Source organism: Leptodactylus fuscus, chromosome 1 (genome assembly GCF_031893055.1).
Source record: "Leptodactylus fuscus isolate aLepFus1 chromosome 1, aLepFus1.hap2, whole genome shotgun sequence".
NCBI classification, from domain to species: Eukaryota; Metazoa; Chordata; class Amphibia; order Anura; family Leptodactylidae; genus Leptodactylus; species Leptodactylus fuscus.
The window spans coordinates 306,083,070-306,106,772 of record NC_134265.1 but is presented as its reverse complement, the minus strand read 5'-3'; the positions used below and the strand labels follow the sequence as shown (position 1 = coordinate 306,106,772).

General features: G+C 46.5%; 1 protein-coding gene across 5 annotated transcripts in view; it reads right to left on the bottom strand.

Annotated features, from left to right (window-relative positions):
• The window catches only part of ZDHHC2 (zDHHC palmitoyltransferase 2), a 90,585-nt gene that overhangs the window by 41,123 nt on the left and 25,759 nt on the right, over window positions 1-23,703 (bottom strand). For all 5 annotated transcript variants that reach the window (XM_075258782.1, XM_075258783.1, XM_075258784.1 and 2 more), the window contains exon 3: window positions 520-614. In XM_075258782.1, the coding sequence (XP_075114883.1) occupies window positions 520-614 (95 nt within the window). The remainder of the gene's footprint in view (window positions 1-519; window positions 615-23,703) is intronic.

The window sequence follows — 23,703 nt, the reverse complement described above, 5'->3', positions numbered from 1 at the left end:
TTTCTGTTTGGGACCCCCCTACCCCCGAACGGAAACCTATATGCATTAAAAAGTGGTTACCTAAAGGAAAACCGCGGCCCCTATAGACTATGATGAGGTCCAAATGGTTTCCGCACAAAACACGCGGAGAGAAAACTGCTGCTTGCAAGACTTTTCTCTCCACAAGTTTCATGTAGAAACCGAGCGGAAACCATACGGACCCCATTATCGTCTATGAAGTCCGCGGGTTTCTGTAGGTAACCGCTTTTTTTTGCGTATAGGTCTCTGTTTGGGGGTCCCCAAGTGGACTCCCCACACACAAACCCGAACGCAGATGAGAACCGGGCCTTAGACTGAGCAAGCATTCTCTGTGTGTCAAAACAGGTCAAAGTAGTAGATCATTGGAGACCTAGTAAACAATGAAACGGGTAGTTGCTAATAGAGGATGGATGTGAGCACGGGGGCCATGGTGTGGCAGACCAATGCAATAGAGCTTGAATTTTATCTATAGACCACGTCGATTTAAGCGCTCTAACTTACCTCTTTAGTTGGATTCATCGGTAATGTGAAGATTGTCTTCCAGTAAGACCAAACAAACAGAAGAACAAAGAAGTGATACGATATCAGGCAGAGAACTGGAAAAAATGGGAAATAGACAATCATTTTATTTTTATACACAGGTCTTATCTGGAAGAAATCAAGAAATACAGAAAATGGTGCCATAAGTAAATCGTCCACTGCTGCAAGACATGTCTAATAATTCTTTCCCAGAACATCATATGCCAGATGACCGTAATGCATAAGATACTTGACTGGTCGTCAATGCCCTGTCATCGTCACAAGAGCCTGGTTACAACTTCAGAACTTGGAGCCATCAGAGGATCTTCCATTCTGTCCTTGTCTACCTGACAGTATCCCTTGGTGCTTACAAATAAAAGGCATTAAAAGGGTTGTCCCATCACAAGGATCCTATCTATACTGCTAGTTTATGTGGATACATTGCTTTATCAAAACTGCTTTGTTTGGCCTCTATCTTAATTTATTCACTTCATTGTTGATACTGCGTTTCCATGGCCCTTGGGATTATCTGCTCATTTGTCAAGTGATGTAGCTGCCTGCTCTCAGAGGGGGAGGGAGGGGCTGGGAGCAGCTCTGAGCTGTTTGTGTCTGATAAGTAGCGGAGCTTCTCAGATAGGGGAGGTGGGAGCTCCAGGATTTCTGAGCTCTTATCAGTCGGTTTAATTGAATTTGGCTGATAAGGGCTGAGATAGGGAGTCCATTACCTCTGTATGTAATGCAAGTTGACTCAAATCCAGCTCTGCTACATCAGCTTCACACTGTGGTAATTCATTTACAACCAATCCCGTGCAAGAGTAACCCCGCCCACCTATGTGCCGAGAAAAGCAGGAAGTGAAGAGAGCACAACAGCCTGCAGGTTAGTGAACAAGTGTCATGGGAATACCCCTTTAAGGGCTTGCTGCCAAAAACAGTGCCACAGCCCTCCACAGGTTTTGTGTACTATTGCCTCTCCACCTAATTTACTTCAATGGAACTATAATACAATACTAGACACCACCCATGGATAAGTATGATGTTGTTTCTGGAAGAAAGCAGCCATGATTTCTTAATTGTGGACAACTCTTTAATGAGAACCTTTCACCACATCCACCAATGTAGCTCTTTATACCTATTAATGGGCGCCACATCACACATTCTGGCGCAGTTGGTATTTTTCTTTACAAAAATGGAATCACCGATTAAAGGATGCAAAGAACTACCTTGGTGGAGGTGGTGAAAGGTTCTCTTTAATACAGTGGGGAAATATCTGTACAAAAACCATTGTCCAGAAAATGCATGCAGGAGACCACATGATGAATAAAGGAACAACCTCTTTGGTCCAAAAACATCCTGTCTTGTCGCTTTCCCTTGTTGCTAGTTTTGCAATAAAGCCTGATGTTCCTAAAGGCTCCACATAAACTTGTTTTTGCAAAAACCTGCTTATTATACCGGTAAGAGATAGAGAAAAGTGTGAGCCATAGAAAGTAAGTGTTATGAAGACGCCATAAGTGTTATCACCGTGCCATATGTTCTTAATCCTTATATACTAAAAGTGAAGGAATCTAGAATCTGATTATTTCTATGGGCAGCATCATTTCAGAAGAACATACAGCATGCAAGCAAATATATAGCAAAAAGCCTGGGTTCATTTATCTCTGCATCATATTCACTCAGTCAATAGAAAGGGCAAAACAAATTAAAGTAACAAACAGCAGCAAAAAGTTTCACAGCGAGCGTGTAAGTATTAAACAGATGTTACAAATGCTTTCTGTGCAGGATTCAGACAGACAAGATCTTGCTGTAGTAACTGTAATAGCACGGCATCTGGACACAAAGATTACAGAGTCACAAATAACATGAGCAGGCAGAAATCCAGCAGAGGCTTTTATAGCAAAGCAATAAAAATATAAAGGAGAACTACAAAGATGACTAAAGGATGTTCATAAAATAAAACATGACACAAATGTGCGACACAATAGTGCATTATTCCTGATAAGAGACGCTTGATTGTTGTATTCAGGTTGGTTGCAGGAAAGTGTCCTAATTCCTGACCTAAATACCTACTAGATTTTTAGAGGAAAATCAATAGATACAATAGTTCATTCAAGGTAGTAGTTGAAAGACATAATGCTTGTGCCTTGAAAGTCTAGCATTGTGTATATATATATATACTGTATATATATATATATATATATATATATATATATATATATATATATGGGAATCGCTCAGCTAGGTGCTTGTAGCAGTGCAGGAAACAGGGACACAGACGCTGGATTGCACACAGGTTCAGGCTTTATTCACATGAAGCGCATGCAAAGCCGCAGGATAAACAAAACAAAATCCTTCTCGGCTGAGAAAACTAACTTAAGCGTAAGGAAACTTTTCCCTGACTATACAGGAGACTGGCTACCGGTCTCCCACCTTGACAATAACAATGGGTGGCACAACACCTGCTTCGGAGGTCCGGTCTGGACAGGTCAGCTTTGTCAGTGTGGTGCCACACTGCTAGTCTTCCCACTCAGACTGTTATTAGGGCCAGATTAGTCAGCTGACCTCCCTGGTGTGAATCTTTACCAAACACCCTTTAGCTGCCTAGCTGGGACATAGCTGTCTTCCAAGACCACACCCTTCACTCTCTCTCTCTCTCTCTCTCTCTCTCTCTCTCTCTCTCTCTCTCTCTCTCTCTCTATATATATATATATATATAGTGAAGTGGAGAGGAGTATAGTGTGGGAGAGCCGCTATTTTTCCCCAAGACTGATGCAGTATGCACAGGCATTTAGCTTGTAGGTCCCGGACTGGAGTAAAGTTCAGGCCAGTTCTGCAGGGCAATCCATTCCAGGCTTGGAAACAGACCAGCATGGCATTGTAAGTAGCACAGGTGTGCAGGTTAGTGAGAGAGAGGAGAGAGACTGAAACACTGACACAGTCAGCCAGCCTGAAAAAACTCTGCCAAAAAGGACACTGTTAAAGTGCCGGGTATGTGTACCCCTTGTTTACTTGTAAACCCTGTTTTGTTAGGAGGTCAGCAGTAGGCTGACCCCCTGGTTAGTGAGGGAAGAACTCGTTTAGTAAGCCGCCGGACAGGCGTAGGTCTTTATTTGCATTTGTTTGTTTTGACATGCTGAGCTGCTGAGCAGCACTACCTGTACCTTTAAGCTTGTCTGCTGCAATAAAGACTGCTTTTGGGAAAGAAACCAGAGCTTCTGATTCCCCCGTACATCACAATATATATCTATATATATATATATATATATATATATATCTATATCTATATATATATTATATATAACATTACATATATATGTATTTTTATATATATATATATATATATATATATATATATATATATATATATATTCTTTTTTTTAACGGCGGAGTGTACACTCAATGGAAGTCTGTTTCCACGGATCCCTCACAGTCAAAAGTCTATAGAGGGATTTGTGAGATCGGGCCAAGAAATAACATGTTCTATTTTTCTCAGATCATTCGCACAGGCTGTTAAAACAACAGTTGTGTGAAGGAATCCATTAAAGTCTATTGGGCTGTTGGGCATTAATCCTGTAGTGTGAATGAGCCCTTGGAGATTGTGCCCTTGATTTTATTTTTTTAATACCTCTGCAATGCCCCTGAAGTGCTAGAGACGCATATTACAGTTCTCTGATCGCTGCCTTTTGAAATCACGGAATATCACTATGTTGATGATACAATAGTTCAGCATATGGGGCCTGCTTTTAATTTCGCCCAAGGCCTCGCTCTGTCTAAAACCAGCCCTGTTTCCCAGCACAGCACATCCTGAGCTACTGCTGGGAATAGTATTGTGATCTTATTTCCACACATTTATTCCTGCTACTACATGGTTTAAATTCATTTGCTCAAGTATTCTGTTTTATGAGCTCTATATTTTCATTTGTGGTTTGGGGCCTCCTCCACCCATTTAGGCAATACGGAAATGTCCTCTTTGATGTGGTTTTTCTTTGTATGTCGGTTTTGTAAAATAGTATAATTTCCCCAGACTTCATAAAAGTCACCAAAAGGAATTCTAATCTAGCCTTTCATTTAGATGTTATTTCTTCTCTGTTTCGTGCAGCCCCTGCAAATGGCATAGTACAGTATATTCAGGTCGGTGACCTTCCATAGGCTTCTCTACAAGTTTGGAAATATTTGCGAGATGTTTGGCTACATGCTTTACTCTTCAGTAGGTGATACCTTTTTTAATGGCTAACTCATTCAGATATAAGAAGAAGCAGCTCAGAGGAAGCTTCGAAACGTCATATTCTGTCATCATTATGAGTTAACCATTAAAAAAGGTATCACCTACTGAAGACTTGCTAAGTTTTTTTGTTTTTTATATTTTATAACCACTGGCTAACACGGTACCAAAACAAACATTTTCCTTTTTCCATTTATCTTGGCAATCAGACACAAAGCACCTCAAATACTGTTCCAAAGATTGATTCAATCTCTCTGTTTGACCGTTAGTCTCTGGGTGGAAGGCTGAGGAAAAAGAAAGCGAGACTCCCAACCTGTTACAAAAAGCTTTCCAAAACCTGGACACAAACTGTACGCCCCTGTCCGACACCACATTTGAAGGAATACCATGCAGACGTAAAATGTGGCGGATAAACAACCAGGCCAACAATTTAGCTGAAGGCAATTTTTTCAAAGCAACAAAGTGGGACATCTTAGAAAAACGATCTACTACAACCCAAATTACCGATTTCCCTTTAGAGGAAGGGAGATCGGTAATAAAATCCATGGAAATGTGTGACATGGGTCTATTGGGTAGCGGGAGTGGATGTAAAAGACCCTCTGGAAGTTCATGGGGCACCTTAGATCTGGCACAGGTCTCGCAAGAATGAACAAAATTTTTAACATCTCGTTGCCAAGATGGCCACCAATACGTATGTGATAACAGATTCCCAGTACCAGTAATGCCTGGATGACCTGCCAGAACAGAGGAGTGGATCTCCTCTAAGAGCTCCAAGCGGAGGTGGCTAGGGACAAACAATTTACCTGGTGGTAGCGCACTAGGGGCAGCATCCTTAGTATTGAGTATACGGGTTTCAAGATCCGAGGTCAAAACTGCCACTACCACCCCAGGAGCAAGTATATTTTCAGGTTCCCCATCAGAACTACCACTAAGACCAAAACTTCTAGACAAGGCATCTGCTTTAGTATTCTTTGAGCCGGGACGGTAGGTAATTACAAAGTGAAACCTAGTGAAAAATAGAGCCCACCTGGCTTGACGGGGATTTAATCTTTTTGCCTTGTCTAAATATAATAAGTTTTTGTGGTCAGTCAGTACAGTAATTTTATGTCTGGCCCCCTCCAGGAAGTGTCTCCACTCTTCAAAGACCCACTTAATCGCCAGAAGCTCTCTATTGCAAAAATCATAATTGGCCTCGGTAGTGGAGAACCTCCTGGAAAAGTAGGCGATAGGTTGGAGGTTGGTAAATGGTTCAGTGCCCTGAGACAGGACGGCTCCTACACCTACTTCTGAAGCGTCAACCTCTACAATAAAGGGCAATTCAGGATCAGGATGGACCAGGACTGGGGCAGAAGTAAAGAGTTGTTTTAAGGTGGTGAACGCTACCTCCGTCTCTGGTGTCCAGGAGGCAGGATCCGCCCCCTTTTTTGTCAAATCGGTGAGAGATTTAACAATAGAAGAAAAGTTTCGGATAAATTTTCGGTAATAGTTGGGGAAACCTAGAAACCTCTGAACTTCTTTTAAGGTAGTAGGTTTCTCCCATTCAAGTACTGCAGATACCTTTCTGGGATCCATACCAATGGTACCAGGAGTAAGGATGTATCCCAAAAAACCTATCTCCTGGACTCCAAATTGACACTTGGATAACTTAGCACAGAGGTGGTTTTGACGTAGCCTAAGAAGAACCTCTTTTACATGTTGCTGATGTGACTCCCAGTCCGGTGAGAATATGAGGATGTCATCTAAATAAATTACTAGATATCTACATAACAGATCCCTAAAAATGTCATTCACAAAACGTTGAAATACCGCCGGAGCATTGCTCAAACCAAAAGGCATAACTAGGTATTCAAAATGACCTTCAGGGGTATTAAATGCGGTTTTCCACTCATCCCCGTCTCTTATCCGAATCAAGTTGTAAGCTCCGCAGAGGTCAATTTTAGAAAACCATCGAGCCCCCACCACCTGGTTAAAAAGATCCGGGATGAGTGGCAGAGGATGTTGGTCTTTGACCGTAATTTTATTTAATTCCCTGTAGTCAATACAAGGTCGGAGGCCACCATCTTTTTTTTCAACGAAGAAAAACCCCGCCCCCACAGGAGAAACTGAAGGTCGGATATGTCCTTTAGATAGGCTCTCTTTAATGTACTGGCGCATGGACTCGCGCTCTGGAGCTGAAAGGTTAAAAATGCGACCTTTGGGTAGTTTAGCTCCAGGAACCAAATCAATTGCGCAGTCATAAGGTCGATGTGGAGGCAAGGTCTCCGCACTGAGCTCGTCAAAGACGTCTTTGAACTCGGTAATAAATTCCGGAATTTTGATATCATTTTTGATATTACAAATAGTATTAATATGAGAAGTACAGGAATCTCCCCATCTAACCAACTCCGAAGTTTCCCAATCAAACACTGGATTATGTACACGCAACCAGGGTAAACCAAGAATAACGTCTGCAGCCAGTTTTTTCATAACAAAAAATGACACTTTTTCAACATGTAAACTGCCGACAAAAAACTGCACCTCAGCAGTACGGGCTAAGATTTTCCCTTCAGACAAAGGGGTTAGATCTGCTCCAGATACCTGAAATGGGTATTTCAAGGGAATTAATTCAATTCCTAGAGCTTGCGCCACCACTTCATGGATGAAGTTCATGGCGGCACCTGAATCCACGATCGCCTGACATGCAAAAGTTTAATTACCATTAACAAGAATAGCAGGGAGTAAAAATTTCTCAATATTATTAGGAGGCACCTGTGTGCCTGAGTGACCCTCCCGGAAATCACTCAGGCATTGGCGTTTCCCGGCGGTGGTTTAGGTCTGGTTGGACAGTTTCTCAGGATATGTCCAGGCTTGCCACAATACAGACACAGAGCGTTTTCTAGGCGATATTTTCTCCTAGAGGCGGATGTGGACCCCAATATCATTGGTTCTTCTTCAGGAATAGAACAAGAGGTAGGAACAGCAGAAGGAGGTATAGGTTCCGAAAGAACAGACCAGGATTTAGCTGAGGACCCAGGTTTGCTTAATTTCTCTCTACGCCTTTCCCTAAGCCTCCTATCAATAGAAATAGCCAAGGACATAAAGTCTCCTAGATTTTCAGGGACTGGATGACTTACTAGAGCATCTTTTACAGAATCAGATAAGCCTTGTCTAAAAAGGGTTAACAAAGGTCTGTCTGTCCACCCTGACTGAGAGCTCCACTGACGAAACTCCGTACAATAGTCCTCGGCCGTTCTAACTCCCTGCTGAATAGACAACAGATGGGACTCGGCCAAGGCAACTCTATTAGGGTCATCATAAATCTGACCTAATGTTTGAAAAAACTTATTTAATGAATTCCATTCAGGAGCTCCAGCAGGTAGAGCCAAGGCCCAGTCTTGTGGTGACCCTCGTAGAAGGGACACAACCAGCGCCACCTGCTCTGCTTCAGAAGAAAGGAAATTAAAACGAAAAAATAAATGGCAAGATTCCCGAAATGTTCGGAATCTGTCTGGTTTACCGTCAAAATGGTCAGGCAAGAGCATTTTAGGATCCTGACGGGTATTCAATATGGGAAAAGCTGGTGTTTGAATAGAAGAACCTGCAGCGGCTGATGCTGGATCAGGCATAGCATCCAGACGCTGCGAGACTTGGTTAATTAACCCAGCCATGCCCTGCACCTGCCTTGACAGTTCGTCCAGTCGGTCAGTTACGGAGTGTTCGGCATCCATACTAAACCGCCGGGCGGTCTGCCTAGGGTAAGGGCCAGCCATTATGTAAGGATTGGAGTCAGAGTCAGGCAGTGCTAAGTGACACAGCTGGGAAAGCAACACTGTGCAACTAATGACAAAAGGGGTCGTAGGCCCTGCGGCTATGACTATGATGTAGTATCTGAGATGAGGCAGACCAATGCACTTCCTAATTGAAGTGTGCCTACCACGGCTCCTAACCTTCAATCCGGCAGCTAGGATAAGGGGAGAGGAGGCCCTGAAAGTCCTAGGGACTGGAGTCACGGGGTCACACCTAAACAGAAAGCAAAGTGTAAATGTAATGCAAAACAAAAGACTAAACAGCATGGAACCAGGGAGGACCACAAGTCCCAGCAAGATACAGAAGAGAAGGCGAGGTCAGACGAGCAAGATGTCAAGCCAGGAGATATAATAAAGGTACCGAATCAAAAGACAAGGGATAGCCAAAAATACAAGCCAGGTATATAACCAAGGAACTGACCGAATACAAACAGACAGGGAAACAGACTGAGCAGGGGGACCAGGAAACCCAAAATGAATGGCTGGCAAGGATCCATGCCTGGGTGGGCTTTAAATAGCAGCAGAGAACACACCTGATGGCTAATGACATGGAGACTGAGAGCAAGGAAAAGATTAACCCTAATTAATTAGGGTTATTAATTAATTAATTAATGACCTAAGCACACCCAATAGAACTCCTAACACGTCTCCCAGGGAGACGCCGCGCAGCAAGGAGACCGCGGCGACTCCGTATCCTGACAATCTACTTTCCTCTCCGCATGATTCGTGCGAGAAGCAAATGTCAAGCACACGGACCCCATTATACTCTATGGGGTCCATGTGCTTTTACTGCACCAGCACTTGCAATTGTGTTTGATATTCTGTTCGGGGGGGTCCCCATGCAGACTTCCCCGGACCGAATACCACACAGATGTGAACCAACCCTTAGGCTCCTGTGACCATTGCGGCCAATCATTGACCTCAGCAATCACATGTAGGGTATCGGTGACACAGCAGCAGTGACATCACCAGTATTACATTAGCAAGACAATAGGAACTTTCACAGACATCAATTGAGAACAATCTTAAGAATTCACAGTAGATACCAGTAGCACATTTCTATACCCAATAGCTATTTGGCTCCTTGAATTTGTAGGGACACTGGATGGAACAACTACACACTACAACGACAGGAGCTTTTAAGATGCTCCATTACAAATTGAGAGGCATTAATATGGAGTCAGCCCGCTCTCTGCAGCTAAAAAATCTTTAACATTGGGAAAGGAGAGGAATTTTTGCCCATTCATCCAAAAGAGAATCTGAGAAGTCAGACACGGATGTTGGACTAGAGGGCCCAGTGAACCATCTTCATTCTGGTGTCAGATGGGATTGAGGCCAGGTTTCTGTGTGCGCCAGTGAAATTTTATCACATCAAATTCACCCAACTATATAGTTATCATCCTTGCTTTGGGCACATTCATGCTAGAACAGAAAAGGGTCTTCCCCAAACTGTTCCCACAAAAATGGAAGCACATAATTGTCCAAAATGTCTTGGTATACTGAAGCATTTCCCTTCTAAATAAGCAGCTTACGGATTACGGTTGCAACCTACTGACTGGTTGTAACCTTGGCATGTTATTACAGTGCCATGCTGGAATTCGGTACACGCATGATCCATTGTTTGATAAATATTTCTACAGACACACCGCATGTCATTTTATAAACCAGGGGCTGAATGAAATACCGAAATTCAATGATCAAGAGGTATGCCCAATACTTTTGTCCATGACCTTATACACAGCTGTTTAATACTATTCTGCATGTATTTGCAGTGACCCAGAGCGGCCACTGATAGTGAGTTAGGGCCCTTGTGCGCCTGTGGCCAGTAGCTTACTCCTGGGCACTGCTCCCCAGCACCTCTGTGGCACCCCTGTCAGTATTTAGGCAGATGTATCTCTCTTTTATATAGGTTCTGATGTACTTTGCATTATAAATGTATTGTTATGTACTGTCACTTTAAGTTTCCTGTGTCTGCTAAACATGTGAGTTGTGAGCACCAATCCCTATCCAGTCCTCTCCCTGGGAGGAGCTTCCTTCCTCTCAGGCCTGGAGTCTAGACCTAGAGTCTAGGTAAGGCAGACATACCTGCCACCAGCTCTTAGCTCCTGTGTAGGCCTCAAGCCTGAAGTCTAGGCCTACTTGTTTTCTCTGAAGTTGCAGTGAGACTGCAGGTCTCAGCCGAGACCCCTGACAAGCTGAAATCCGGGTCTGGAAGATATAGCTCGCCGGTACAGCTGGGCTGAAGTGCCTGCACCCCTGAAATCAACTCCTGCACCTTCTACCTCTCCGGACAGAGCCCCGCGAGCTGCGGAAACTCTCCAAGGTCTCCTACCCCCTAAAGTATTGTGCATACTGTTTGCCAGGAGGGGCAACTACTTCAAGGACCCTCCTGCCTTGCTAGTGGCCTTTCATCGGTCCCCGAGCCACTGCACCCCGACATCACCAAACGTGAGTCTTTATCCGTAACGAGCCAAGTTACGAAGCCGCAGTTCTCGTTGTCTCCCACAAGGGCTGGCCTGTCCTATCATCTACCTTCCTACTGTATTTGTACACCTTCACATTGCTAATAGCAACCGTCCTCCCAACTACTGCTAAGGGACATAAGGATTGGTGATTGGTGCCTCACTTAACTCTTCAGTGCCTGTACTGGACTTTGTCACATTGCACTGTGAACCTGCTGCTGCAAAGCACTGTAAGACTGTCGGTTTCTTCAGTAAAGTTAACCTGTTCACCTTAACCCTGTGTGGTCGACTGTTATCCTGCACATCGCACCTGGGTGAATGGAAGAGTGGAAAGGGTTGTGGATAATCAGGGATACACCGGGACACCACTCTGCCCAAACGTGACAACACTACATTGCCCATTGCCCCTGGTTACCACAAGACTCCTTTTTCTGGCGTCACGAACAGGATTTGAACTTTGTGAAAATTGGGCCCCAATTTTTTGCTGGACATTATACTCCATCTTCGCTACCTCTCCTGTGGACTACCAGCCATATCAGAGTGAGTAACGAACTGTTGTGTATAAAGGGGTACTGTACTTTAAAACCGCCGCCATTGGTGTGTGGCCGGTGTGTCTGTGGACTGTATTGCCGCGGGCGCCAAAATCCTCAGGCAGCGCCAGAACCGCCCCCTGGATTGGCGCCAAAAGCCCCAGAGTGTCGCCGCCCCCTCCACAGACTGTGTACTTGCTTTCTGCCAACTCCTCCTCTTGTGGCCTCCGCTCCGGCCGCCATCTTGCTGAAGCCCTGGGCTTCCCCTCTAGTGTTGGGAGGCGTGCCTTCATCTCAGCCGGCCGCAGTGCACTCCTGGGAAAGGAGTAACGTCACGACCAGCCGCGCAGTGAGTAAGCCAGCAGCGCTGGCGAGAGGATGAAAGAGTGAATTGATTGACCACCCGGCGCAGCGCCGCAAGCACGAGAAAAATTTAAAGAGACAGTACCACACTATCCTACTATCATGTCTGACGCGGACAATGCTCAGTTAAATGTTATTCCTGATGATGGATCAGCTGCTGCAGCTACCAGAGTGAACATTCTTCTGGGGGCTCCGCACCTACCCAGTTATCGGGGGGACCCCCACACTTTAACAGACTTTAAGGAACAAATACTCCGGGCTTTTCACTTGTTACCTTTATCCCCACTGCAGCAGGTGAACGTACTGCTGGGCCAGCTGGAAGGAGTCGCCTTCCAAGAAGCTCGCTCCTGGCCCACAGCTGATAAAGACTCTGTTGAAAAGATCTTCACCCGGCTCAAGCGGGAATTTGAACCAAAATCTTCTACAGAGGTGAGACTGGGATTCTTCAATAGAAGACAACAACCAGGTGAGACATTGAGAGACTATGCCTTAGCCCTGCAAACTGCTTTCCGGGCTGTACAGCAAATTGATTCCATTAGTGCGGTTGAAGCTGATAAGATGCTCAAGGACAGATTTATTGAAGGCGTAGACTCCCGGCTAGTGCAAAGCCAACTCCGCATGCTAGCGGTGCAGAATCAGGACGTTTCATTTGCAGATTTCAAGTCGCTAGCCATCCAAGTCTTAGGGACCGAGTCACCTTACAGCCCCCTCCTGTACTCTCACCCTTCCAACTTAGAAAGTGGACCGGTTGTCGCACCTACACCTCTGTTACCTGCCGCTCCAGCTGTTCCTGCTGTTACTCAGGCTGCCCAAGCTTCTACACCTGATCTGGTGGCCTGTCTGAAAGATTGTATGGACAGAATAGTTGAAAGTGCTGTTAAAAAATTAGAGGGACTGACAGTGCAAGCCGCGCCTCCCTCCAGGGAGCCTTCCCTGTCCCGCTCTTCCTCACCTGAGCCACGACAGTACTATCCACGTCCCAGGCGTCCTACGCCTGACAGGCCACCACCTGCAAATAGAACTGTTTGCTCTTATTGTAAGAAATTTGGCCACCATCGCAACCAATGCTTTCAGTTAAACGGGATGCCCCCGAGGCAGAGGACCAACCCTCGGGAGGAATATACAGAGGTCCCTCCAAGGCGCCCAAATTCATTGCGCCCTGTCCGTACATCACTGTCCGAATCAATGGAGTCCCGTTCGAGGCCCTTATAGACACTGGCTCTCAAGTCACTACCCTAAAGAAGTTTGCTTATGTTCAACACTGGGACCTCATCGACCTATCCAAAGACATTGGCGGCCAAGGATTTGATCTCTTAGCAAGTAACGGTCAGCCTATTCCTCAAGTGGGTTATTGGGAACCCACCATCCAGATTGGCGACTGCCGTCTCCCTCAACAAGGTGTCATTGTCACAGGGGTAGAAGAAGAGGGCTCTGCTGCCTTAGTGCTAGGCATGAATGTCCTTAAGAACTGTTTTGATGAAATAATCAGTGCCTTGCACGTGTCTCTCTCCACTGCTTCTTCTTCCCACAGGAAAGCCATACAACACCATGTCAAGGTGCTGGTGGCACATCAACGGTTCGCTAACCGCAACGGAGAGATCTGCCGTGTCCGGATCCGGGACACTCACCCTGTGACTCTGTCTGCCAACTCTGAGACGATCGTCTGGTGCCACGCACGCCCCGGTGTAAAGAACGAAGATTATCAGGCTCTTCTGGAACCCATCCAGCTGGAGACTCAACCTCTGGTGAAAGCTGCACGCAGTCTTGTGACTGTCACCAACGGTAAGATTCCAGTACGTCTCATCAACATGAGTGACACACCTGTGAGCCTTTACAAATTCACACCGGTCGGCCAATTGCACCAGCTGTGCCCTGCAGATATCCTTGCTGACACAGCTACGGCAAAACAACGGGCTGCTGCCACCACACCTTGCACAGATAGGACCAGCCCTTCACCCTGGTGGATGGAGCTTAACGTGGGAGACGCTAACACACCTCCAGAATACATCAATGGTGTCATCAACCTGGCCAAACGTCATCACCACGCTTTTAGCAAACACCCCTCTGATTATGGGAAGACCTCCTTAATTCAGCATCGCATCATCACTGGCGATCATCCTCCCATCAAAGAGAGGCACCGGCCTGTTCCTCCTGCAATGTACCAACCTGTCAAGCGGCTGTTGCGGGAAATGAAAGAGGCCAATGTCATCCAAGAAAGTCAGAGCCCCTGGGCCGCTCCTCTTGTGCTAGTCAAAAAGAAGGATGGGACTATCCGATTTTGTGTGGACTATAGAAAATTGAATAATGTGACCCACAAAGATGCGTACCCTCTGCCACGTATAGAGGAGTCCTTGACTGCACTGGGCTCTGCTGCTTACTTTTCCACTCTGGACTTGACAAGTGGCTACTGGCAGGTCCCCATGGACCGCGAAAAGACTGCCTTTACTACTCCCATGGGCCTGTATGAGTTCAATAGCATGCCATTTGGGCTTTGCAACGCACCAGCCACCTTCCAGAGACTGATGGAGAGATGCTTAGGGCATGTGAACTTCCAACATGTGTTGCTCTACTTGGATGACGTCATCATCTATTCCAAGTCTTACAAAGACCATCTACATCACCTTGCTGAAGTGTTCCAGGTGCTCACACAGCACGGTCTCAAGATTAAACCCTCCAAGTGTCACCTCCTGAAACCTCGTGTCAACTACCTAGGCCATATCGTCAGCGCAGAAGGCGTATCACTTGACCCGGACAAAGTCTCCGCTGTCACGGATTGGAAGACACCCTCTACTGTCAAAGAAGTCAGAAGTTTTCTGGGTTTCGCTGGCTATTATCGCCGCTTCATCCCCCACTTCGCACAGATTGCCGAGCCTCTGACAGAGCTGCTTCGGGGGTGCCCCAAAGAAAGTTACAACAGAAAGCTGCCAGTAGAGTGGTCCCAGAGACAAGAAACCGCCTTCCAGGCGCTGAAGGCCTTGCTCACCCAGCCTCCTATCCTAGCTTACCCAGACTACAGTCAACCCTTCCGGCTGTATACTGATGCTAGTTTCCAAGGACTTGGTGCTGTGCTGTCTCAGGTGCAAGACAACCGTGAAAGGGTGATCGGCTATGCCAGTCGAAGTCTCCGAGGAGCTGAGAAAAACGATAACAATTATAGCTCCTTCAAGCTCGAACTCCTGGCTCTTGTGTGGGCTATCACTGAAAAATTTAAGGACTATCTTGCTGCATCGTCCTTTGTAGTCTACACTGACAACAATCCCCTGGCGCACCTGAACACCGCACGGCTTGGTGCACTTGAACAAAGATGGGCTTCTAGGCTGGCAAACTACTCCTTCACTATAAAATATAGAAGCGGAAAGACGAACACAAACGCAGATGCCCTGTCACGACTCCAAAATGGAGAAGAGTCTGCTGTCCCAGATGAATGGGAAGAAGTCGAGATGCCACCTTTCTATAACAGATTCGCCCAGCAAAATGTCATTACTGCTGCTGTAGAAGCAGAAGCGTCACCATCTAACTCAATTGATCCTCTACAGGAACCTTCCAAGTGGCTGCTGTTGCAGCAAGAGAGCCGCAGCCTAGGTGAGATACACGACTACCTGCTCACCGGAAGAACTCCTGTCCGCCTACGTCAATCTTGTCCAGACCTCGAACTCCTTCGTTTGTGGTGGCAAAGAAAGCGTCTCTTCCTCCAAAAGGGGCTGATCCTCCGAAACACCCTAGATCCAGTGTCCAACCAACGACTTCATCAAATTATTATCCCCAGGAGAGATGCCAACATGGTGCTGGACGCCTACCATGACCAGTCTGGTCACTTCGGGGTCTATAAGACCGAAGCTACAATCCGCCGCCGATTCTATTGGATTGGGATGAGATTCGACATTGAGAAGTGGTGCCAGGAGTGCACCGCCTGCAACTTGACCAAGGCAGGAAGAAGAGACCAGCGTGCACCACTTCACCCCATCCAGACTCAAAGGCCTAACGAACTCGTTGCCCTGGACCATGTAAAATTGGCCCCTACTAGGGCTGGCTACTCCTATGCTCTCACAATGGTAGACCACTTCTCCAAATGGACTGCAGTTGTCCCTGTCAAAGACCTTACCGCCCGCACAACAGCTGCTGTCTTCTACCATGAGTATGTGAAGCACTATGGCTGCCCGGAGAAAGTCCTGACAGATCGTGGTTCTGCCTTCGAATCCCAGCTGTTCCAGGAGTTATGCCAGTACCATGAGTGCAAGAAGTTACGAACAACTGCCTACCATCCCCAAGGCAATGGGCTGTGCGAAAAGGTTAACCAGGTGTTCATCAACATGCTGCGCACAGCCTCAGTGGCAAAACAACAAGAGTGGCCTAATCTCCTTGCTGAGCTGGTGGAAATCTATAACAACACCGTCCACTGTTCCACTGGCTTCACGCCCTTCTACCTGATGTTCGGGCGACAAGGACAACTCCCAAAAGACCGAGCTCTTGGGATACAGATACCCGACTCTACAAATCCCCTGCCAAGGGATGACTGGGTTACGGAACATCAGAGGAGAATAACAGAGGCACAAGAAATTGTTAATCTCCGAATGGAAGAAGCTCGCCGACGTCAGGAGGAAGATTTCGACCAGCGAGCGCATGCTGTTCCCCTCCAGATTGGAGACAAGGTCTGGCTGAAGAAGGAGCACCGTAGCCACAAGCTAGAACCTCTGTGGGAACCAGAACCATATATCCTCACAGCTGTGCCTTACCCTGATGTATGTGAGATCTTTAAAGAAGGAAGAGCTCCCCAAGTCGTTCACCGAAACCGGCTAAAGCCCTGTCACAGGGAAGAACTGTACATTGCACCGGTGCTGCCACCGAGTGAAGCTCCTATCAGGTACCCTCTTCCTGCTCCAGAGGTATCTCCTCATCCTCCTTCTACCGCCTTCAGAACTATCATTCCCATCAGTGAACTGTGTCAGGAAACCCCTTTTCTCCTGACAGGGTACTACCCATCTGCTCTACAGCCTGCAGCCATGCCTCCGGCTGTACCAACTTTGCCGGCTACACAGCCACTTCTGCCTGCTGCAGAACCTCACGGACTTCCCCCTGCTGCGGAGATTGCTCTCAGGAGGTCTGAGAGAAGCACAAGAGGTGTGCCTCCTGCCCGCTACATGGATTAAATTCTTTATCTCCTGCATGGACTCTAATGCATCTGAGCCTGCAAAGACTTGCCCTTGTTATGGACTTTTTCTTTGTTATGCAACGTTTAAGCTGTGTGCCTGGCTCTGCCATGAACGTTATACATCTACTGACCTTGCCCCTTTTACATGGACTCTAAAGACTATGAGCCCCCTTGGATCGGCACTTTGATTTTTATGCTTTTATGTATTTTTCTATTGTTTACACATCTATGCCAATAGGTATACTTTTGATATTTAAAGATGTATACCTTGTTTGCATTACAACTGTTTACATATATTGGAGTGCCTAACTTCTTCCTTCCTCAGGTTCTCTTAGGCCTAGCCTGCAGGACCTCTAGGGGCCTGATGGTCACAGTAAATCCTGAGTCGAGGTGACCCAGAACCCCTGCCTTCTAGTTTGGGGACTAGACTGTCCACCAGTCGCCCTCGAGCCCTGCGCCGAGGCCGGCTTTTGTCAAAGCCCGGGGGTGTGCAGTGACCCAGAGCGGCCACTGATAGTGAGTTAGGGCCCTTGTGCGCCTGTGGCCAGTAGCTTACTCCTGGGCACTGCTCCCCAGCACCTCTGTGGCACCCCTGTCAGTATTTAGGCAGATGTATCTCTCTTTTATATAGGTTCTGATGTACTTTGCATTATAAATGTATTGTTATGTACTGTCACTTTAAGTTTCCTGTGTCTGCTAAACATGTGAGTTGTGAGCACCAATCCCTATCCAGTCCTCTCCCTGGGAGGAGCTTCCTTCCTCTCAGGCCTGCAGTCTAGACCTAGAGTCTAGGGAAGGCAGACATACCTGCCACCAGCTCTTAGCTCCTGTGTAGGCCTCAAGCCTGAGGTCTAGGCCTACTTGTTTTCTCTGAAGTTGCAGTGAGACTGCAGGTCTCAGCCGAGACCCCTGACAAGCTGAAATCCGGGTCTGGAAGATATAGCCCGCCGGTACAGCTGGGCTGAAGTGCCTGCACCCCTGAAATCAACTCCTGCACCTTCTACCTCTCCGGACAGAGCCCCGCGAGCTGCGGAAACTCTCCAAGGTCTCCTACCCCCCTAAAGTATTGTGCATACTGTTTGCCAGGAGGGGCAACTACTTCAAGGACCCTCCTGCCTTGCTAGTGGCCTTTCATCGGTCCCCGAGCCACTGCACCCCGACATCACCAAACGTGAGTCTTTATCCGTAACGAGCCAAGTTACGAAGCCGCAGTTCTCGTTGTCTCCCACAAGGGCCGGCCTGTCCTATCATCTACCTTCCTACTGTATTTGTACACCTTCACATTGCTAATAGCAACCGTCCTCCCAACTACTGCTAAGGGACATGAGGATTGGTGATTGGTGCCTCACTTAACTCTTCAGTGCCTGTACTGGACTTTGTCACATTGCACTGTGAACCTGCTGCTGCAAAGCACTGTAAGACTGTTGGTTTCTTCAGTAAAGTTAACCTGTTCACCTTAACCCTGTGTGGTCGACTGTTATCCTGCACATCGCACCTGGGTGAATGGAAGAGTGGAAAGGGTTGTGGATAATCAGGGATACACCGGGACCCCACTCTGCCCAAACGTGACAACACTACATTGCCCATTGCCCCTGGTTACCACATATTGCTCCATAGAATTCATAATTGTTTTGCTTGCTGAAAAACCAGAATTACTGTAATAAAAGCTTATAATAGTTCTACCAACGGAAATAAAGAAAGCTCCTAAAGCACTTATATGGTGGTGAATGGAGTGACAATCACTAAGTGCTTTGTTACTGTCAAAAAAATAAACCTTTATTCCATATACTAGGACTGAGTGATTATAACTTACGGTAAGTTAAAATCACAATTGAGCGAATATTTTACCTTGATTACGATTAACAAACGATTATTTTAAGACACTCCCCTTTTTACATGCCAGAACCCCCCCCCCCCCCATTTATATGTAACACCATGCCACTGAATTCTGGTTTTGGTTATTCATACCAGCAATCCTTATTGGATAATATACAGTAGAGATGAGCGAACACTAAAATGTTCGAGGTTCGAAATTCGATTCGAACAGCCGCTCACTGTTCGAGTGTTCGAATGGGTTTCGAACCCCATTATAGTCTATGGGGAACATAAACTCGTTAAGGGGGAAACCCAAATTCGTGTCTGGAGGGTCACCAAGTCCACTATGACACCCCAGGAAATGATACCAACACCCTGGAATGACACTGGGACAGCAGGGGAAGCATGTCTGGGGGCATAAAAGTCACTTTATTTCATGGAAATCCCTGTCAGTTTGCGATTTTCGCAAGCTAACTTTTCCCCATAGAAATGCATTGGCCAGTGCTGATTGGCCAGAGTACGGAACTCGACCAATCAGCGCTGGCTCTGCTGGAGGAGGCGGAGTCTAAGATAGCTCCACACCAGTCTCCATTCAGGTCCGACCTTAGACTCCGCCTCCTCCGGCAGAGCCAGCGCTGATTGGCCGAAGGCTGGCCAATGCATTCCTATGCGAATGCAGACTTAGCAGTGCTGAGTCAGTTTTGCTCAACTACACATCTGATGCACACTCGGCACTGCTACATCAGATGTAGCAATCTGATGTAGCAGAGCCGAGGGTGCACTAGAACCCCTGTGCAAACTCAGTTCACGCTAATAGAATGCATTGGCCAGCGCTGATTGGCCAATGCATTCTATTAGCCCGATGAAGTAGAGCTGAATGTGTGTGCTAAGCACACACATTCAGCACTGCTTCATCAAGCCAATACAATGCATTAGCCAGTGCTGATTGGCCAGAGTACGGAATTCGGCCAATCAGCGCTGGCCAATGCATTCTATTAGCCCGATGAAGTAGAGCTGAATGTGTGTGCTAAGCACACACATTCAGCACTGCTTCATCAAGCCAATACAATGCATTAGCCAGTGCTGATTGGCCAGAGTACGGAATTCGGCCAATCAGCGCTGGCTCTGCTGGAGGAGGCGGAGTCTAAGATCGCTCCACACCAGTCTCCATTCAGGTCCGACCTTAGACTCCGCCTCCTCCGGCAGAGCCAGCGCTGATTGGCCGAAGGCTGGCCAATGCATTCCTATGCGAATGCAGACTTAGCAGTGCTGAGTCAGTTTTGCTCAACTACACATCTGATGCACACTCGGCACTGCTACATCAGATGTAGCAATCTGATGTAGCAGAGCCGAGGGTGCACTAGAACCCCTGTGCAAACTCAGTTCACGCTAATAGAATGCATTGGCCAGCGCTGATTGGCCAATGCATTCTATTAGCCCGATGAAGTAGAGCTGAATGTGTGTGCTAAGCACACACATTCAGCACTGCTTCATCAAGCCAATACAATGCATTAGCCAGTGCTGATTGGCCAGAGTACGGAACTCGACCAATCAGCGCTGGCTCTGCTGGAGGAGGCGGAGTCTAAGATAGCTCCACACCAGTCTCCATTCAGGTCCGACCTTAGACTCCGCCTCCTCCGGCAGAGCCAGCGCTGATTGGCCGAAGGCTGGCCAATGCATTCCTATGCGAATGCAGACTTAGCAGTGCTGAGTCAGTTTTGCTCAACTACACATCTGATGCACACTCGGCACTGCTACATCAGATGTAGCAATCTGATGTAGCAGAGCCGAGGGTGCACTAGAACCCCTGTGCAAACTCAGTTCACGCTAATAGAATGCATTGGCCAGCGCTGATTGGCCAATGCATTCTATTAGCCCGATGAAGTAGAGCTGAATGTGTGTGCTAAGCACACACATTCAGCACTGCTTCATCAAGCCAATACAATGCATTAGCCAGTGCTGATTGGCCAGAGTACGGAATTCGGCCAATCAGCGCTGGCCAATGCATTCTATTAGCCCGATGAAGTAGAGCTGAATGTGTGTGCTAAGCACACACATTCAGCACTGCTTCATCAAGCCAATACAATGCATTAGCCAGTGCTGATTGGCCAGAGTACGGAATTCGGCCAATCAGCGCTGGCCAATGCATTCTATTAGCCCGATGAAGTAGAGCTGAATGTGTGTGCTAAGCACACACATTCAGCACTGCTTCATCAAGCCAATACAATGCATTAGCCAGTGCTGATTGGCCAGAGTACGGAATTCGGCCAATCAGCGCTGGCTCTGCCGGAGGAGGCGGAGTCTAAGGTCGGACCTGAATGGAGACTGGTGTGGAGCGATCTTAGACTCCGCCTCCTCCAGCAGAGCCAGCGCTGATTGGTCGAGTTCCGTACTCTGGCCAATCAGCGCTGGCCAATGCATTCTATTAGCCCGATGAAGTAGAGCTGAATGTGTGTGCTTAGCACACACATTCAGCTCTACTTCATCAGGCTAATAGAATACATTGGCCAATCAGCGCTGGCCAATGCATTCTATTAGCTTGATGAAGCAGAGTGTGCACAAGGGTTCAAGCGCACCCTCGGCTCTGATGTAGCAGAGCTGAGGGTGCACAAGGGTTCAAGTGCACCCTCGGCTCTCCTACATCAGAGCCGAGGGTGCGCTTGAACCCTTGTGCAGCCTCGGCTCTGCTACATCAGAGCCGAGGGTGCGCTTGAACCCTTGTGCACACTCTGCTTCATCAAGCTAATAGAATGCATTGGCCAGCACTGATTGGCCAGAGTACGGAATTCGGCCAATCAGCGCTGGCCAATGCATCCCTATGGGAAAAAGTTTATCTCACAAAAATCACAATTACACACCCGATAGAGCCCCAAAAAGTTATTTTTAATAACATTCCCCCCTAAATAAAGGTTATCCCTAGCTATCCCTGCCTGTACAGCTATCCCTGTCTCATAGTCACAAAGTTCACATTCTCATATGACCCGGATTTGAAATCCACTATTCGTCTAAAATGGAGGTCACCTGATTTCGGCAGCCAATGACTTTTTCCAATTTTTTTCAATGCCCCCAGTGTCGTAGTTCCTGTCCCACCTCCCCTGCGCTGTTATTGGTGCAAAAAAGGCGCCAGGGAAGGTGGGAGGGGAATCGAATTTTGGCGCACTTTACCACGTGGTGTTCGATTCGATTCGAACATGGCGAACACCCTGATATCCGATCGAACATGTGTTCGATAGAACACTGTTCGCTCATCTCTAATATACAGTAGTCACATATCCTTTATCCAACGCAGTGAATGGGTTTGAAACATGACTGCAGGTTTCCGTCTCCTGCCCAGTTTTGTGTAGGAAACGGAAACCTGCAGAACGGAGACCCGGGGCGCAGATGTGAACGAGCCCTTAATTGCATGGTGGCACTTTTGTCCATCAACACAAAAATGCAACGCAGTTGCATTCACTTGATTCAAGCTGTGTAACTGATTCCAGCATACTGTGCTGCTGTGCTATGCAAAAATCAGAGGAAACTAAGACCCTTCTTTCTGGTGAACACTTTTAATAAAGTATAACGACAACGTTTCAGTTTTCTGGTAGGAGTTCTCATTAATATATTTTGTAGCATACTGGAGCCATGTGAAAAATACAATTTCCAACTTTTAATATGATACCAAGATAGCAGTTCTACCAGATGGAAACACAGGGGAAGAGCTGCAGATGTCTATAAATATGCTAACTGTTTTCAAATAGTAATCTCTCGGAAAAATTTCACATAGAACTGCAATCTTGGTGTCATATGAAAGCTGACATTTTTTCATATCACACCAGAAGCTTCCTATGTGTAATAAGGGCCAAGAGATAACTTTTCTTCAAAGTCAGGGTGATCCAAAGGTATGGAGATACCTGAATGAATGGAAAATGGTGATTGGAAACAACAACCTGTGTGTTGCATTCCAGGAATCTGAAGGGGGTAAGTCTGTATGGGACGGTATCCAAAACGGTGGCAATTTTGAAAGCTACCATCTTGGAACCAAGTTTACTTTTAAAAATGGGAAAGGGTACATGTGAGATATGTATCTGATAGGCATAAATACACATACACAACAGTGTCCATACAGCAACATGCCACACACAGGGATAGCGATTCCAATCACTGCTTTCCATTTATTCAGATGTCTCCATACCTTTGGACCACCTTGGTGTCCATGCCCTTACGCTACCCTATATTATTTTGGCTACAATAAAGGCATGAAGATATATTAAACTAAATCCACAAAGCTATGGTACAATACAAAGAACCACTGAAACATGTAAGCTATACTATAGTAAAACAGGTACAAGCTTTCCATAGAATGCACTAAACACAGATATATAAAAAGCATTAGGGAATATATGTGACCTTTCAGAACAATGCCGTTGTCAATGAGTTGCAGCTTCTCAGTTACTGCTGTATAAATAACCTTAAAAGTCACAAAACCAATCAATAGCATTAAAGTACAGAAACTAAACTTCTCGCAATCTCAAAATCATACTTTATGTACTCCCTTCACTGTGAGAAATGTCAGTTTAGAAGAATATAATTATATGACACACGAGCCGAGGACATATAACAAAATGTTCACTAGAAGATAGAAAAAAAACTCTTCAAGTATATTTCATCGAGTTGGCTAAACAATCATGTAAACCTGTAAAAAACCTTGAGGGGGCAACATGGTGGCTCAGTGGTTAGCACTGCAGCCTTGCAGCGCTGGAGCCCTGGGTTCGAGTCCAACCTGGAACAACATCTGCAAGGAGTTTGTATGTTCTCCCCGTGTTTGTGTGGATTTCCTCCTATTCTACAAGACGTATTGATAAGG